The sequence below is a fragment of the Mustela putorius genome, unplaced genomic scaffold (genome assembly GCF_011764305.1).
Source record: "Mustela putorius furo isolate JIRA1106 unplaced genomic scaffold, ASM1176430v1.1 tig00000139_pilon_pilon_pilon, whole genome shotgun sequence".
NCBI lineage: Eukaryota > Metazoa > Chordata > Mammalia > Carnivora > Mustelidae > Mustela > Mustela putorius.
In genome coordinates this window covers 10,246,071-10,262,741 of record NW_025421293.1, presented here as the reverse complement: position 1 = coordinate 10,262,741, position 16,671 = coordinate 10,246,071, and the positions used below count along the sequence as shown (strand labels likewise).

The 16,671-nt window shown below is 49.3% G+C and overlaps 1 protein-coding gene across 1 annotated transcript in view; it reads right to left on the bottom strand.

Annotated features, from left to right (window-relative positions):
- BAIAP2L1 (BAR/IMD domain containing adaptor protein 2 like 1) overlaps window positions 1-16,671 on the bottom strand; it is a 92,969-nt gene that overhangs the window by 3,153 nt on the left and 73,145 nt on the right. Inside the window, exons 8-12 of the mRNA XM_004774957.3 lie at window positions 16,405-16,572; window positions 13,405-13,552; window positions 11,175-11,382; window positions 10,435-10,512; window positions 8,943-9,123 (exon numbers count right to left, since the gene is read on the bottom strand). Of these exons, the coding sequence (XP_004775014.1) occupies window positions 8,943-9,123; window positions 10,435-10,512; window positions 11,175-11,382; window positions 13,405-13,552; window positions 16,405-16,572 (783 nt within the window). The remainder of the gene's footprint in view (window positions 1-8,942; window positions 9,124-10,434; window positions 10,513-11,174; window positions 11,383-13,404; window positions 13,553-16,404; window positions 16,573-16,671) is intronic.

The following is a 16,671-nucleotide window of genomic DNA, read 5'->3' as shown; positions in this document are numbered from 1 at the left end:
CAGCGGGGAGCCCCCGCATCAGGAGGCACCCTGAAGCCCTGTCCACGTTTCACTGACGCACAAAGCAGCTGCCCCGCTCAGCACGTCCTAATAGGGCTTTAAATGGCTGCAAAGTGGTTTCTTCCTTCCCCAGCAGGTGTCAGAGTAAGTCATTAGAGGGGAAGTGCTCATACTTTAGGATGGTTACAGGCTAATTTATAGTTTATTTAAAAAGCACCAGGATGCCTGCCCTGCAGAGCTGCACGTGCACAGACACCGGCAGCGGTGTAGGGCCTTGGGCAGAAAGCCCCCTGCAGGGGAGGCTCTAGATCCCACTGGGAAGAGGCCGCCTGCAGCCTCCCAGCCGGGAAAGCACACTTTCTGCCCCGCCAGACTCCCCTGGTGTGGCCTCTAGGGGGCATGTGCTTGGCCCCAGAGACACGCAGCCCTCCTGCTCCCTGACAGTCTCACTGCAAACCACCTTCTTCCTCCCTCTCCTTGGGGGCGGCACAGTTTCCCTGCCAGGTGCACCTGCAAGTCCGAGGAAAGCTCTTCCCCCTGAACTGGAAACCAGACACACAGCTCTCCCTGAGGACCCACAAGCAGCCCTCCGGGGGAAGACTGACAGCAGGAAGGCCTGCTGTGCCGCGACGGGCCCAACTCAACGGTACAGCGAGGTTGGCTACATTTTCACGAGCTCTGCCGCCTGAGTACTTGGCCTAGACATTTGAGAGAAACACACACGGCGGCAGAGAGGCGTCATAAAAATCAAGTGCAAGAAGCAGCAGCTACTTGAGGGAGAACGGCGAGAGGCACTCAGGACAGCCTGGAGCCATTCAGTGCTGGGGCAAACCCGGGACCGGTGTGATCCCCGCGCCCTGGTCCCAGCAGCACGCGTGCACACGGGCCGGGCCCCACCCCCAGCCCCAGCCAGGACACTCGGAGCGGTCCCTTCAGAACCGCCTAAACATCTGTCAGCAGAAGCGACGACTGCCTTTCCTCCCATGAACGCCTCACGACAACGGAGCGCCGCGAGGGCACGCTGCACGGGGGGTTCGGGGGAGGACCACACCAGATGGGCCAGTCTGGACTGGGGGAGGGGACGGTGTGTGTGTGTCAGGGGAGGCAGCTGGCAGGTAACATCTTGATCTGGTGCTGGTTACATGCTGTTTTGTGAAAAGTCACACATCTTCCATATATGGTATTCTTCAGTGTTTACTTAAAAAAAAAAAAAAAACAAACCCAGACATTTTCCGAAAGATTTCTCCCTTAACCCACTTGCACTGAGCCCACTGCTGTGGTCACAACTGACTGCTGTCCCCAAACCTGCCCCTCCTCCCGCTCCCTTTTCTGCCAGTGAAGCGTGCCTCCAGGCCACGTGGCACGGCCCTCGTTCCATCAGGGAGCAAATGTCACACCGCTCGGATCAGGATCAGGATCTTCCCACCTCAAAGCTGACCACACAGCCCCATCCCTTGTGCTGCCTCCAAACGTTCCAACCAAGCCTGTCCCTCTGCTGCCTCCCCTGGGCCGTGTTGTGGGGCCTGGGGTCCCTGGTCTCTGTACTCCACGATCCTGTCTTTTCCTCTGTCCTGGGTCCCTGGACTGGGCCCGTCCCAACAGGGCGGCTGTGGGCCCTCGGCCTCTCCGCACAGGCTGACGGGGCTCTGCAGGCCGGGAGCCACCTTCTCTACACGCGCAGCTCCGGGCACACAGCACGTGCGAGCCCGTGTCTGCAGAGCTGAGTCCCCCAAGGTCATGCAGACAACAAGCAGAAGAAGTCACACACCCGCGGGCCCTGCTGGGAGTCCGCACTACACAGCTCACAGAAAGCCAGAACCCTCGGCTCGCAGGCACTGCCAGGCGTCCCCTCTAGGCAACCAGCGCCTCAACAAGACGGGGCTATCGAGTGACGAAACCAGGACCCAACATGGGCGAGGCATGTCATCAGCATGGACCAGGATACTCATAAGACAGTAAGGGCAGTGAAGGCCTTAGGCCTGACCAGCAACAGCCTACAGCCAGCTGCTGATGGCCGAGTAGGAAAAGGCAGAAAGGGGACACATCTTGTGATTCTTTGCCCCAGAAAACCTAAAAGCCGAGTCCACCTTGAGCGGGCACTGTCACAGGCTGTCCGCTCCCCCTCCCTCTCCCACTATCCAGATTTCTGCTCGGGTGTCTCCCGCGTGCCCATGTGCCTTCAAGGGGACTCCTTGGTCCCAGCTTCTGGGTGGTCAGGTCAGCTGAGACCACCCAGCAATGTAGCCCATTTTCTGGCCACAGGTAGAACTTAGGTGAGACAGGGACCTCTGTGGCCCAGCGAGAATGCTGAGTGCGGAGCCCACATACCCGAAGCCAAGATCAGTGATGAGAGGGCCCTGAGGCGGCCTCCGCAGCGACACTCCCTGGGCTGCCGCTCCCATGGAACCGGCGGTGCCCTTCCTGCTGAAGCTGCTGGAGCTCGGCTCTTACAGCACCACCAGCAGCCCTGACAGCTGGTTCTCAGCTGCGGGCGGCACGGACCTCTTGAATCATCATCTCCGAACTAGTTCAACCCCTTATTCCTCAAATGGGGACACTGAAGGCCAGACACGGAAGAGCCAACCGCCCTGGGGCAAGGGCTCTTTTGAAACCAAGGTGCCCACCCTGGAGAGTAGGTGCAGACAAAGCTGCGCCCCGGGCCCCTCGCTCAGGCGGTGATCGCTCTGAGAAGCAAGTGTGTGTGGAGAGGGGCTGAGTTTCCCAGGAGTGTTTCAGAGCCCGGTTCTCCATGTGCAACAACTCTGCTGCGGCGACAGTTCGGTCCTGGGGACCTCCCCACCTCCAGCCCCCAGGGAGAAGTGGGGATGTCAGAACATGCCGGGGCCGCCACAGAACTGTGGGGTGGTGGGTGCAGGAGCACCCCCTCCTCTACAGCAGGCAGCTCCCAGGCCCGGGTGTTCGGTGTCCTTAAGCCGAAGGATCCTGGTGCTTCAACAAAACCCTACACGTAACTGGCATTAACGAACGGCTGTACATCAAAAAACACGTATAAAAGCATTAAGATGCTTTGCCAGCTGCCGTGGATCCCAGCATTTGGCTGACATAGAGCATACCTTTCCCTACCATCATTAGCTGGCTTACACATCTTAGTTTAGGAAAAATAAATTATCAGCTCTTTGGCGGAAGGACTTTTGAGATACAAAATTCTAGGACTGTGTGCCCAGCCCTCAGGGGCTACCAGGCAGGCCACAGTCACGCTCCATGCTTCCCAACCAGCACATTCCTAGCTGCGGCTTTTACACGGAACACCGTTCTGTTCTGGACGCCCTATACCCGACTGTCCAATATGGGTGTGCCCCACTACCCATATGGCTATTCGCATTAAAATTAAATACAAACACAAACTCCTTAGTTGCGTAGCCACTTTTTCCAGTGCTCAACAGCTACTGTCCTGGGCAGCCCAGATCTGGGACATTTCTGTCTGGCCATAAATTCTCCACTTATCGCCTTTGTCCAGGCCCTGATACGGGAGGATTAGACCCTGTGCCTCCTGCTGCTCTTGCGAGAGGCTACTGAGACCGGGAGGCCTGTTCTGACGACTGGAGCTTCTCCTGCTCCTGAGGTCATTTCTTTGGAGCAAACCAGTTCTTCCGTCTTTCCCTGGGGCGGGCCTGCGTGTTTCAGTTTCGTTGTTGGAGCCCCAGATCTGACTAGCTAGTGAGGCAGCAGCCCCTCTGACAGAACGGGGTCCGCAGCGAGGCACAGGGGCTGCCCTCCGTGACAGAGTTGTGGGGTTTTCTGCAGTTTGTAGAGGATCTTGAAATACTGCTTCAAAACATGTTCGTGATAGAAGTGGAATATAAATCAGTCTTTTAATCTCACTGTGCATCTGTGAAGCACTGTGTACTTATTTTCGGGTTATTACCCTCTTTATGGTCTTACAGATAAGGAACAGTGACTGTCCTGAAGAGGGATGGGGGAGGGAGCCGCTGAAGCCACAGCGGGGGGTGCCTTGCTCAGGGAGGCCCTCGAACCTTGTGGCCTTTGCTGATTTTAAAAAGCCAATTAACAGTATATCTTGTGACCTTGATTAACTGTTTTCCATTATCCTCCAGCTCACAAAGACAAAAAAAGCAACCTCTCGATGCCTCAGGAACAGCACAAGAGGACAGTGGCATTTGTCTTAGCAAGTGTTCAGATGGGGGCGGGGCACAGAGGAGCAGACAGCTGAGGTCTTAGAGCTGGGGGACCCGTCGGGGCAAGGACCTCTGGGGCCTGCTGCTCTCCGTCTGTGCCTCCCCGTCTCCCCCGGCCTCCCAGCCTGGGAGTTGGAAAGCTGGGTCGCCCCGATTGCGTCACACACCAGCGGGGCAGTGCTGGGGCTCGTCTGGCGCCCACAGATGCTCTCGGACAGGAGCACATGCTCTGATTCTCCCGGGTGCGGGTGCTGGGAAGGGAGGGTAAAACATTGAAAATAAATTTACCTATAGTTTTCTTAAAGGAGATATAATGTGGTGCTACCTGTGCTCATCCTGGAAGTGAAATTACAGATACTTTGGAGCAAAACAAAAATTCCCTGGGTTATTTTTATAAGCAGGAAGAATGTTACTTTTAAATAAGCTATTTTAAAGAAGGTGTCATGATTAGATATTTTAATTTTTACAAACTCAGATTTTGCTCTTTAACTTAGACCCGCAGCTGTGACTGCAAGGTGGATTTAAAGGAAACTTCTTTTCAGCGTGTGTTTATCCAGCAAATGACGACATTTGAGATAAAAAAAAAATTTATCTGTTTACTAGTGCACGGTTACCAATAAATGTTGTTAATTGGAGAGCATCCTTATTTCTGTCTCAAGAGTGGGATAATTTATCAATTTATTTATATTAGAATTCTATTTTTTTTAGATTCTTAGAAAAATTTTATTTATATGGATTTTATTTATTTGAGAGAGCACAGAGGGAGAGGGGGAAGCAGACTCCCCCTGCCCCCACTAAGCAAGGAGCCTGACACGGGGCTCCACCCAGGACCTTGAGATCATGACCTGAGCTGAAGGAAGACACTTAATCACCTGAGTCGCCCCCGTATTAGAATTTTAGAAAAAATTTTCACCATAATGCCACTTCCTTCTATGTTTAATACAGTAGACAAATAATGAAATTTCTTCCACTCATGGAAGAAAACTACTTTTTTTCCCCAAAAGTGAGAGGACGGGTCTTTCAAATTGTAGGTACTTTAAAAAACCATACAGTAACTTCATGATCATCCTTATAGGGCCCTGATTATTTTGCATTATTCAGAACCCCCCAAACAAATGTTTTTCTAGTAGTTACATGTGTAACTAAAGTGCAGATAAGAATTTCCTTCCTCCCCCCCACCCCCTTTTTAAGGAAAGTTTATCGAATGATAGTACAAAGCTCCCAGGAGGGTGGGGACCTGAGAGGGTTGCCCAAAAATGTTTTCCTTTTTTAAAGTTTGCATGTCAAAAATCTGGAGCTCAAAATTTTAAAAAAAGCAGCTCTAAAATATATGAACATGCACAAACCAGAACTGCTTCCAGAGTTAAGAGAGAACAATGGTTTCTCCCAAGTAGGCTACACCAGCTGGTCACTGGCTCTGTTAGTCCTTACCTCTTGAATTAACGTGTCACCCCTTCCCATCTCCACCGATCATGACCCCGCTGCGCACTCTCCCTGGACAACCACACAGCCTCCCGCCCCATCTTGAGGCTCCAGGGCATAGCCCGAGGACACCACCACCTGCAGATACCACCCAGGAGGATGGAGGAAGGAGAGCATGCAGCCCACGCTTCCTGGCTCGGTGTGCTTCTCTCCTGGCCTATCCACCCCACCACTTTTCTGGCTGTGGCCCTGGACCATACCCAGCCACCTTAGTTCCCAAAACACACATCTGGAAGGCTCTGTGTTTTGTCAGAGCAAGAGCTAAAGGAAGACCTTTAGAACTTGGCTCAAATACCTGCCTCCAAGATGCCCTCTGATGTCTGCCAGGAGCCCGAGGCCTCCCTCTGTCCCTCCTCTGACAGGTGTATCCCTCTGGATGGACTTGTCACCACCGCCGATGAAATGCTCTAACAAAACCAACAAAACTGGCAAAGAAACAAAACAGTAACAACTGACTCCGATCCAGGTGGAGGACACAGGAGAAAGGGGAATGTGCTTAAGGACCCCAGGTGGATGCATTTAGCGAAATCCAGCCTGGGGTCACCCTCCAGGGCCAACAATCTGGTTCTGCCAGATCAGTTAGGAGGAAAAAGAGAAGGGGAGGCCGTAGATAAAAAACACTCGTCATGAGACTCAGTGACCAACTGCAATGTATGGAGCTGGCCTAGATCCAGACGCGAACAATACTGTTCAATTTTTAATAAGATAATCAGAAATTTGAAGTGACTGATTGATGATACCGAGGAATTACTGCCAATTTCTAAAGATACAATAATTGGTATTTTGGTCATGTAAAAATAAAAGCTATTATTATATTTAAGGTGTTTAGACATGAACTAACAAAGTATGGAATTAGCATCAAATTGATCTGGGTGCAGCCAGGGGCAAGATGAAAAAAGACTTGGGGAGCACCTGGGTGGCATAGTCCGGCATCCAGCTCTTGGTTTCAGCTCAGACCATGATCTCATGGGTTGTGGGATCAAGCCCCACCTCAGGCTCCATGCTCAACTTGGAGTCTGCTGGGGATCCTCTTCCCTCTCCCTCTGCCCCTCCCCTGATTGTATGCACACACATATGTGCTCTCTCAAATAAATCTTTAAAAAAAAAAATGGCTAGTAAATGAGTTGATAATTGTGAAAGTTGGGGGTGAGAAACATTAGATTATTATTTCCACTTTTTATTATATTTGAATTTTTTCCTAAAAAAAAAAAAAGCTGGAAATCAAACAAAAACAGGAGAAAGCACTATAGACAGGTCACCCCAGAATGCAGTACCTCTTATTCCTGGATCCTGAGCTGTGAGACATGCAGTTTTAAGGGTTTTTTTCCCCCCCGTCCCAGCAAAAGGAATTTTTGCCTTTTAAAAATGTCTTAAGATCAGTTCCAAAGAGTCTGAATATCGTTTTAAAATGTTCTAGGACATTTAATAAAACAGCATTTGATATCTTTGTCCATCCAAGCAATTTCTCTTCCATGATAACAGAATGGAAAAGCTCCATTTTCAACAGCTGTGTGTTATTCTTTTGAAAATAATTGTTACGTATCTGGAATAACTTGGAACGATAAAGGAACAAACAATGTATCATATAGTGTGCTTATCTGAGAAGCCAAAGAGGTTGAGAGATCACAGAGGGAGAGGAAGAGGGAGGAGCAGATTCTCTGTAGAGTGCAGAGCCCTACACGGGGCTCGATCCCAGGACCCCGGGATCAGGACCTGAGCTGAAGGCTGACACCTGACTTACTGAGTCACTCAGGCACCCTGAGCCAAAGACATTTTTGAGTGAGACAGAGAAACCTTGCATTTCCCGGGTCAGAACGCACCACTGCAGTTTATGATGAGGCAGGCATATTCCAAAACACCTGAAGGCTCACAACGAATTGCAAGGCATATTTTACGAGTTCCCATTCCCTGTGTGTTTCCAGAGACTGCAACCATGCACCGGTCCCAGCTGAACAAAGGCCTCCAGTAGTACTGACGATGGGGCAGAGCTGTGGAGCCACGTATCCCATGAGAAGCAGGGAGATGCCTCTCCCTGCACAACAGAAAGGACCAAACAATGGCCATAAAAGAAAAGAGTAGCTGGTATCAATGCACCAACAAACTGCCTGCGGACTGCCAACAGAACCCACGGTTATTTCTGGGAGGAAGCTGCCAAAAGCACAGGTGAGGCAGGCTCCGGGGCGGCCGCCGTGCAGCCCCGGGCACCGTGTGTGCTCTCTCACCCTCCGGGTCACTGGCCTCTCCATCCTTCCCCTCCTGACAGCACAATCTATCCTGGGAAAAAAATGAGAACACGGACCCCCCCCCCCCGTTCTCAATTCTCCGTCGTCTCGGAATCTGGGAGTGGGCCAATATGTGCCCTCCTCTGCTCCTTGCGTCAGGGAATCTCCCCCTTTGGCCCCTACATGATGGACTCCTCGCCATTCAGGTCTCAGTTCCAATGTCCCCTCCTCAGGGGTGCAGACACAGTCGTGGGCTGCCCGGATCAACAAGGAAACGCGGGGAGCGCTGCCCTGGGCCGTGCGGGCCCTGTGGGACGTCACCCGGCTAACGCTCTCTTGCCTGGGATGCCAGCGACCAAGGCCTGTCTCCCCTCACGGTCCAGCTCCACGCCACCGCCCCCCCAAATGCTGCTCCCCTTCATAAGCGCCTGCACGCACACCGGTGCCATCCCTGTGAGCTGTCACCCCAACCCACTGTCCTCTCACCTCGTTTTAATTCTCTGCCCAGCTTCCATCTCCGGTAACTGTTATTTCTCCTCGTCTGCTTCCCGCCACTAGACAGTAAGTTCCCAAAGAGCCCCAAACGGGTCCTGTATATCTCTATACCTTGAAAGCCAACATCAGGGACCCGTGCTCAGCAGACCAGGTGCCACAGGAATGAAGGGACTCTGGGAGCCCTCGGCCCCTACGGTCTTTCTTACGGGGTTATTTAGGGTTACAGAGAGTGTACCTGGTACAAAGTAAGCACTTTCTGAAGACAGCAAAGATAAAGTTACCACTTTTAACCTAAACTCTTCCTTCAGGAAATGGTATGAAAATTGTAGAAAATACAGAAAAAGCGGTGAGGAGACTGACAGACTGCCGCTGGGACCAAAGGCGCGGAGGGAACAGCTGCTACCATCGGAGGAGCTACATTTACAGATAAAATACAAACACCAGGACTGAAGTCCAGAAGCTGAGCGGCCACGAGAGGGTGGGAGTGAAGAGACGGGGACAGTGCCGGCCCCCGCCCCCCCCCCCAGGGACACCACCGCCGTTCACGGTCGGGGTACACGGCATGTTACCCCGCAGCTTCACTCACAGGAGATGTGGCTTCTGGCTTGGACACCGGTGCTTTAAAGGTAGAGATACTTGTGGAACCATCTGCTCTCTTATCTGCAGCCGCTCCCAAGGACAAACATTCGAGGTAATCCGGTGGGGGGATGACGACGCGGCTCTTCTCAGACAGGTTCACGGTGCTGATGCTTCTCACCGGGGCCGGGCTACCGACCGACGAGCAGAGAGTACAAGTTACAGAAGATCCTGCCACCTGAATCTCAAACACCCTAGATATCCCAGGGCCAGAACTACAGTAGATGAACCATCAAACAGGGCGTGAGACAGGGGAGGACGAGGCCTGCGTGTGCGCACACAGTTTGCTACATGAAAAATTCCGTGAAGTTTTTACTGGTTTATAAATGTACGCTCGAAAAAACTGAATTAAGAACTGGCTCTTGATTAGTTTTAAGATCAGTAAGAAAATGAAGACTATAGCAAAAGTCTTAGCAAAACATTGAGCATTTCAGATTTGAAAAACAAAACAAAAGCCCCCCCCCAAAAACCCTCAGCATTTTAACATCATAAATACAAAATGCAGTTTTCACTCCGTGGCCTGGTGGCAGGTGAGCTGTTCTGCCAGGGATGAGGACACACAGCAGGACTTGGAGGGGGCATCCAGTGTGGTGCTCAAAGGTCTGCAGGGACAGCTGGCTGGGTTAGAGGGTTTCTTTGAGATGGGAAACACTGAGGACGGGGCAGTTCAGGGTAAAGATGAGAAGTGCAGTGTGGAAGTGTCATCTCTTTCTTTCCTTCTTGTGGCAGGAAGGGTAGAGGGGGGAGGGGGAGGGGGAGAGAGAGTGTGAGAAAGAGAGAGAGAGACCCCTAAGCAGACGCCATGCCCTGCAGGGAGCCCGACTTGGGACTGGATCTCATGACCCTGAGATCGTGACCTCAGCTGAAATCAAGAACTAGACGCTTAACCGACTGAGCCACCCAGGTGCCCTGGATGTGTCACTTCTGAGGACCCACAGGGGAACCAACTACAGCAGCTGACACACATACAAATATTCAGAGCTAGGCGTGGAAAAGACCTTCCTGGGTTCCAGCCTTGGCTCCACCTTTCTGTGCCTCCGTGTCCTCAATTTTAAAGTGGGGACCTACCTCATAAGGTTGTTTTAAGAATTAAACAAGCTAATCAGTGTAAGGCAATTTGGCACTTCCTAAGCAGTAATGGCGATGACGCTCACCTTGGATTTAGTGAGTTGGTGGGGGGTGGGGGGTGGGGAGGCAGTGGGTGCTTCCAGAGGGCTGACAGGAGGGTGAGGAGCAGAGTCTGGGAGCATGTCCCCACAGCAGAAACCACCAAGGGAAGAGCTGTGTGGGGTAACAGTCCTCCTTTTGTACTCTCCTACACGACTGGAGGTCTCCCTGTGGGGCTACTACACAGTCTAGATAGAATTCCGATATGCCCAGAAACACGAGATCAAAGGTGAGTTTTTTGTCACTGGGAAACAGGAGCCACAGTCAGGTCCTACCTTGGTGTGGGCACGCTCAGGGCCTCCTCTGCATCTTCTTCCAGCAACTTTGTGTAGGATGCTGGGAACCAGCCCCTCCTACAGGTGAGGAAGTAGGAAAAAAAGGCCTGATTGTGGGGTCAGCAGCTGACAAGTGAAGGATAAGCAGGGTACAGAACAGCTCAGACATAGCTCAGGGGCAGACCAGTCCATTTTCACCACATCACACAATGTGCATTTTATATACAGCATTAGTTTCATTTGGATTACTTTTTTTGGCCTTTTCCCACATTTATTTAATAGCTGAATAAGCTACCCAGAAAACCAATTTAACCAGCTTATAGTAAGGCCTATGCACATACTCATGGCTGAAATGACGATGCTGGCATTTAAACTATTTATGAGCTAAATCTTAACAAAATCCACCTGATGTGCAGATTATCCTTGAGAAATCCGAAGTTTTGTTTTTTTTTTTTAAACAAGAATTATTTAAACTACTTTCAGAGTTGACTTCATATGACCTGTTCAAGTATCAAATTCATCTATATATGCACAGACACACAAACACATATAGAAAATAGCCTGGGCCAGAGTAACTGCAATGAAGTAAACCAGAAGCATAACTAAACCATGAACTTAACTTTGGTAAAAATGCTCCTGTGACCACAAAGACAAGTTGCCACTGAAAGGAGGTATGACAGCTCTCTGAAGCCCTGGGCAGCCCTGACCGCCGTGGGGACAGCATCTGTCCTGAGACTTACACTTTGGTGGTGTCGTGCTCTCCATAAAGCCAGCCGTCCTTCTCCTCTGGGACAAGCAGCGTGAGGATGTCTCCCTGGGCGAAGCTGAGCAGGGTCTGGTTGGAGCCGGCGGTGTGCGGAAAAATGGTTTTTACTTTCTGCTTCTTCATCATGTTCAGTCCAGTTGCAACAGAAACTGATCGCTGTAAACTGGGATCATCTGAAGAATCTGGTGAAAATGCACATAGCAGTGGTCACCTTTCAAGGACTGATAACAAGTTCCAACAAACCAACCCCAGAAAAGCCACCCACTCTCGCCTGCCAGCACTCCTGCTGCTGCTCCGCGTGTGCTGTATTTCCACACCTTGAACTCTGCCTGGATGGACAGGGACCACAAGGAACTGAGGCAGAACCACAGCCTGAGGTCTCCCACCGAGGAGGACCCTTGGGGCTAAATGCTCTTTTCCAGGTGGAGAGGACTCAGTGCGTGCCAAGCCTCACCTGCACTCTGATTTAATCAGAGGCAAAATGACGCATCGCTAGAGGGTCTGATGCTTTCCTCGCCCTACTCTCTCCCAACACGAACCCCAAGGCAGCGTAGGGCATCAATGCAAATCTCACTAAGAACAAGAGGAGACTGGAGATGCAGATGTTCTCGCTGTGCAACTGCTCAACATCTCACCTGCAAATGCAGCAGGGACCAGCACGTTTATGGAACCCTCCCTAAGTGCCAGGCCACGCTCTCAATGCTTCACGGCTTCTGAAGGAAGGCGTGGCTATCGGTCACCGTCCGCAGTGACTCACCGGGATCCCAGCTAGCAGGCCAGCATGGGGTGTGGGTGGCCTGACTCCACAGTCACTGCACCATGTGAAGAGTGCCTTGCTGTACCTTTGGGTCTCAGTTCCGGCACCAGCTGATACTGACCACTCCAAAGAAACAGAATTGCTCTCCTGAAACTCTTCTCTCTGATTTCACTCAGCAGCTGCAAATGCTGCAGTCTTTGTGCTCTCTCTAGCACGTGGCTCCATCTGGTTTGATCGCCATGACTTTCATGCCTTAGGGTCCCGTGAGATACCCCACACGGAGAGGGGTCTCTGGGTGCCAGACTCTGTCTACACAGAGCGGAGCCTAAGCAAAGCTCTGAAATCTCTGCAAACAGTAACTTATCCTGATTTATTGAAAAAGCATCAACAGAGTTAAGAAACTTAAGCAGTCAGAACTTAAGTGTGTAGAAAGCACGAAGTTCTCTGTTAGACATGATAAAAAATACTAAGCTTAGTGGTAAGATGAATAACCATAATTTTGTCACGTGAACTTTTATAGTTTGTTTTATTGAAAAAGAAATTTCATTACAACTGCCAACAAATATGGCACATGATATGAGGTTCTTTGCACATTATATCCCATTTTAAAATTAACACCTTTCCATAGTAAGTTTCCTTCCTATAAACATCAGTCAGTACATGGAATTAGAATTTGTCAAAGAAATGTGTCCTTATAAAATGTCTTATGGTTTTATAATAAACTCAGACCTTTATTTACTTTGAAGTATAAGTTTCAATAAGGCAGAGGTGCCTGGGTGGCTTAGTTGGTTAACCTTCTGCCTTTAGCTCAGGTCATGATGCTGGGGTCCTGGGATCGAGCCCCGATCAGGCTCCCTCTCCCTCTGCCCCTCCTCCCTGCTCGTGCCCTCTCAAATAAACAAAATCTTCAAGAAAAAAAAAAAATTGGGGGGGGGGCTGGGTAGCTCAGATCATGATCTCAGGGTCCTGGGATCGAGTCCCACATCGGGCTCTCTGCTCAGCAGGGGGCCTGCTTCCCCCACCCACCCCTCTCTGCCTGCTTCTCTGCCTACTTGTGATCTCCGTCTGTCAAATAAATAAATAAAATCTTAAAAAAAAATTTTTTTTTCAACAAGGCAATGTTAAATGTGTGCTACCACATATGTTTGTTTACCTCTACCTCAGGGTAACACTTATCCAAAATATTAAAAAATTTAAAAAGGTGCTTTATTTATTTTTACCAAGCTGATTTTATAGACTTTATTTGGGACAGGGGGATGCAAACAGAGGGAGGGGCAGAGGGAAAGAATCTCAAGCCAACTTCCCACTGAGCCCAGAGAATGACTGGGGGCTCAATCCCACGACCCCAAGATCACGACCCAAAACCAAGAGTCAGATGCCCAACTGCGTGCGCTACTCAGGCACCCCTAAAAAGGTATTTTAAAAGAAATCAAAATAAATATCTTACCTGTTGAATTCTTTATCTTTTCTGAATTCTGTCCAACTGTTGCTGGGTTATTAAACATATCGATCAAAGGACTAGTATATGCTCTGGCTGAAGGAGCTGGGGGCACTTTTGGCGAATATTTCGAAAGAGTGTCATAATCTTTCCCAACCTGTGAAAAATTCCTCATTAGTTTAATATTAGTGTTAACACAGCGACGGAATTATAGAGATTCCCAGGACTATTTTAACATGCTTTAAATTCCACTTTCTTCCCAAAGTTCTCTGGGTTGGATGGCAATGCCCCATTCTGAATTATTATTTCAAGCATATCACATTCTTTTTTTCATTTTTGCCTTCTTTTTTTAAAGGCAATTACTCCCCCTTTCCCCGATTTCCTACCACCTCCTAGCAACCACTAATTTACTTTCTGTCTCTATGGATTTTAGGTTTCCCTCTTAGGTACTTCTTAGCTATAGGATTCTACATTTATTTATTTATTTATTTATTTAAAGATTTTATTTATTTACTTGAGAGAGAGACAGTGAGAGAGAGCATGAACAAGGAGAAGGTCAGAGAGAGAAGCAGACTCCCCATGGAGCTGGGAGCCCGATGCGGGACTCGATCCCGGGATTCCAGGATCATGACCTGAGCCGAAGGCAGTTGTCCAACCAACTGAGCCACCCAGGCGTCCCTCTACATTTATCTTTTAAAGAAGATTTTATTTATTTATTTGAGAAAGAGAGATTGAGAGAATGAGTGGGAGGAGGAGCAGAGAGATAAGCAGACTCCTTGTGAAGCAGCACCCTAGATCCTGTGATCATGACCTGAGCTGATGGCAGATACTTAACCAACTGAGCCACCAGGTGTCCTAGGATTCTATGCTTAAAATAACTTTTCCAAGGAATTTTGAGTGCATTGCTCCATTCATTTCTAACATCTTGTTTTGATAAAAAGAAATCTGGTACCAGTGGCATTCTCTTTTCTAAGTTATCTATTTTTCCCCCTCTCTGGAAGTTTTTAGAAATTTCTCTCTATCCCCTTTGGCAACTTGACCACAATCTCTCAAGGTTTAGTTTTTTCCCATTTGTCCAGGCTCACTGTGGCTGCTGTGTTAAAGACTAGGCAGAGTCAACTACAGTATTCTCTGCAGGGACCACAGTCAGGGCAGTGGAGGGGTGAGAAGTGGCTGGACTTGGATATGCTGGGAAGGTGGAAATAAGAGGACGTGCCCAGGGGTTGGCTGTGGGGTGGGGGGAGGAGGCAGGGAGGGGGGAGAGGGAGAGAGTCCACATTTGTGCCCAAGCTATGGAAGGATGGAGCTGCCATCTTCTGGATGGGGAAGACCAGAGGAGCCTGTTTAGAGTAAGAAAATCAGTCATCTGCTTTTAGTCATCTGCTTTTTAAGTTGAGTTTGAGATCCCCATTAGACATCTGGAGATGATTGTGAGAAGGCAACTGGGTATCTCCAGTCTGTCTAATGTTATGTTTACATCCTCTCTCCGTTTTTGTTCTGTGTTTTGGGAGAGCTCTTTGGATTAATTTCCCAAGCAGTTCCATTCCATTAATGAGCCCGTCCATTGGTGTGGAGGTTTTCTTGTTTATGTTCTTTGTTGGGGTGGGGGGAGGAAAATTTTAAAAAGCTATTTTAGAAAAATTTCAAGCATGTATAAAGGAGAAAGAACAGCACAATAAATCTCCCTGTACCCAACACCCAGCTCCAACAATTAAGAATTCATGGCCAATATTGTTTCGTATATGCTACACCCATCTTCCCTTGTGCCTGGAATATGCTGGAGCAAATCCCAGACATTTCAATTGTGAATAATAATGCATTTTTAACTTAGCTGATTCTCCTCTGGGGACATAGTATCTTTTCATTTCTTTAAGATTTCTCCTCTGCCCTACTGCCTCTGTTGCCTCCAATATTGGTTATTCCCGTTTCTTCTTTCAGTGTGTCTTTTCATGATATTGGTTTTCCTCACTTGTTCAGGGATTCCTGATGATCCGTCCATCTCTGTATTGCGCAGCATTGCCTATTCTTTTGCCTATTTATCTTAGTCTGTGCATCGCCTACTTTCGTTATCGCAGACTACCCGCAGTGAGGTGGGTGGGGACAGAGAAGATACAGCCAGGAAGGTGCCCGGCCTCTTCTGCAGAAACACAGTTTCAGCCAGTGGACAAAAGCCCCTGTTGCCTACTGGTTGGGACAGGAGGAAGAAACGGACCAGCTTAGAGGATGTGAATCGTCTAGAACCCACCACATACAGGAACACGACATACCATTCTCCGCCCTCTCCGCTCTGAGCTCACTGCTCTGCCCTCTGCTGCAGTCTTGCCCTGCAGGTGCTCAGGGCTGAGATTTTCTTTTCTCTTGATTCTCCACACACGGATCTTGCCTTTCTCTCTTTGATACTCCTTCAGTGTTTCTGGCCCACTGACAGCCCCTTCTCTTATTCCCCATGCGGTTATGGATCTATTCTGTAGGTTGTCAACTAGCCTTTAGCATCTGTGCTTTCATTTCAGAGGTTAGGGTGGACCCATGTGTATAAACTATGCACAGGATCCAAATTTCCATGTCTGCAAAAAGTAATAAAGCCAAGGTGCAAGGAGCGGCAAACTACAATGTTTGATTTCATTACCTTGCATACTTTGGTGGCTACTTTTTTCTGAAGTGCCTTATGTTGTGATGAATGGCACCAGACTTTTGCTAATTATTTTCTAAGACACCTATGCCTCCTTCACTGGAGATAAACTTATGAAGTTAGAATCCTTACAATTAAAAGCAGTAACAATAACATCTCCAAAACAAGGATAATAGAGTTGGACACAGCACGACGCAGTGCTGAGCACTGCACAGCTAATGTCAAATCTGAAGGTAAGGGGATCGGAGTGAGACAAGGGAGGCCCTGGAAGAGGGAAGGCCTGTGATGCCACCACTGAAGGCCTTCATCCTTCGTGCACATTTGGCCCTAGTCCTATCAGTAAACACATAACTGAAATCTCGGAGAGAACCCATCCCTACCATGCTGCTTCTCTCGATCATCGGCGAGGGCTGGGGCGTCCCAGACACAGGGGTCGAGCTTGGGGTCCTTATTTCCTCGATCATATTCATGATCTTCTCAGGCACTTTGGTAGCGTCACCACAGGTTTCCTGCCACCGGGGCAGCTTGGAATTGAGTAATTCTGCAGACTATGAATCAGAGGGAAACATAACAAAACACAAATGTGTACTGTTCAAGGAGCTGAGAAAAGTCACGTCAAATATTAGTGATTATGTTTTACGGGCTTG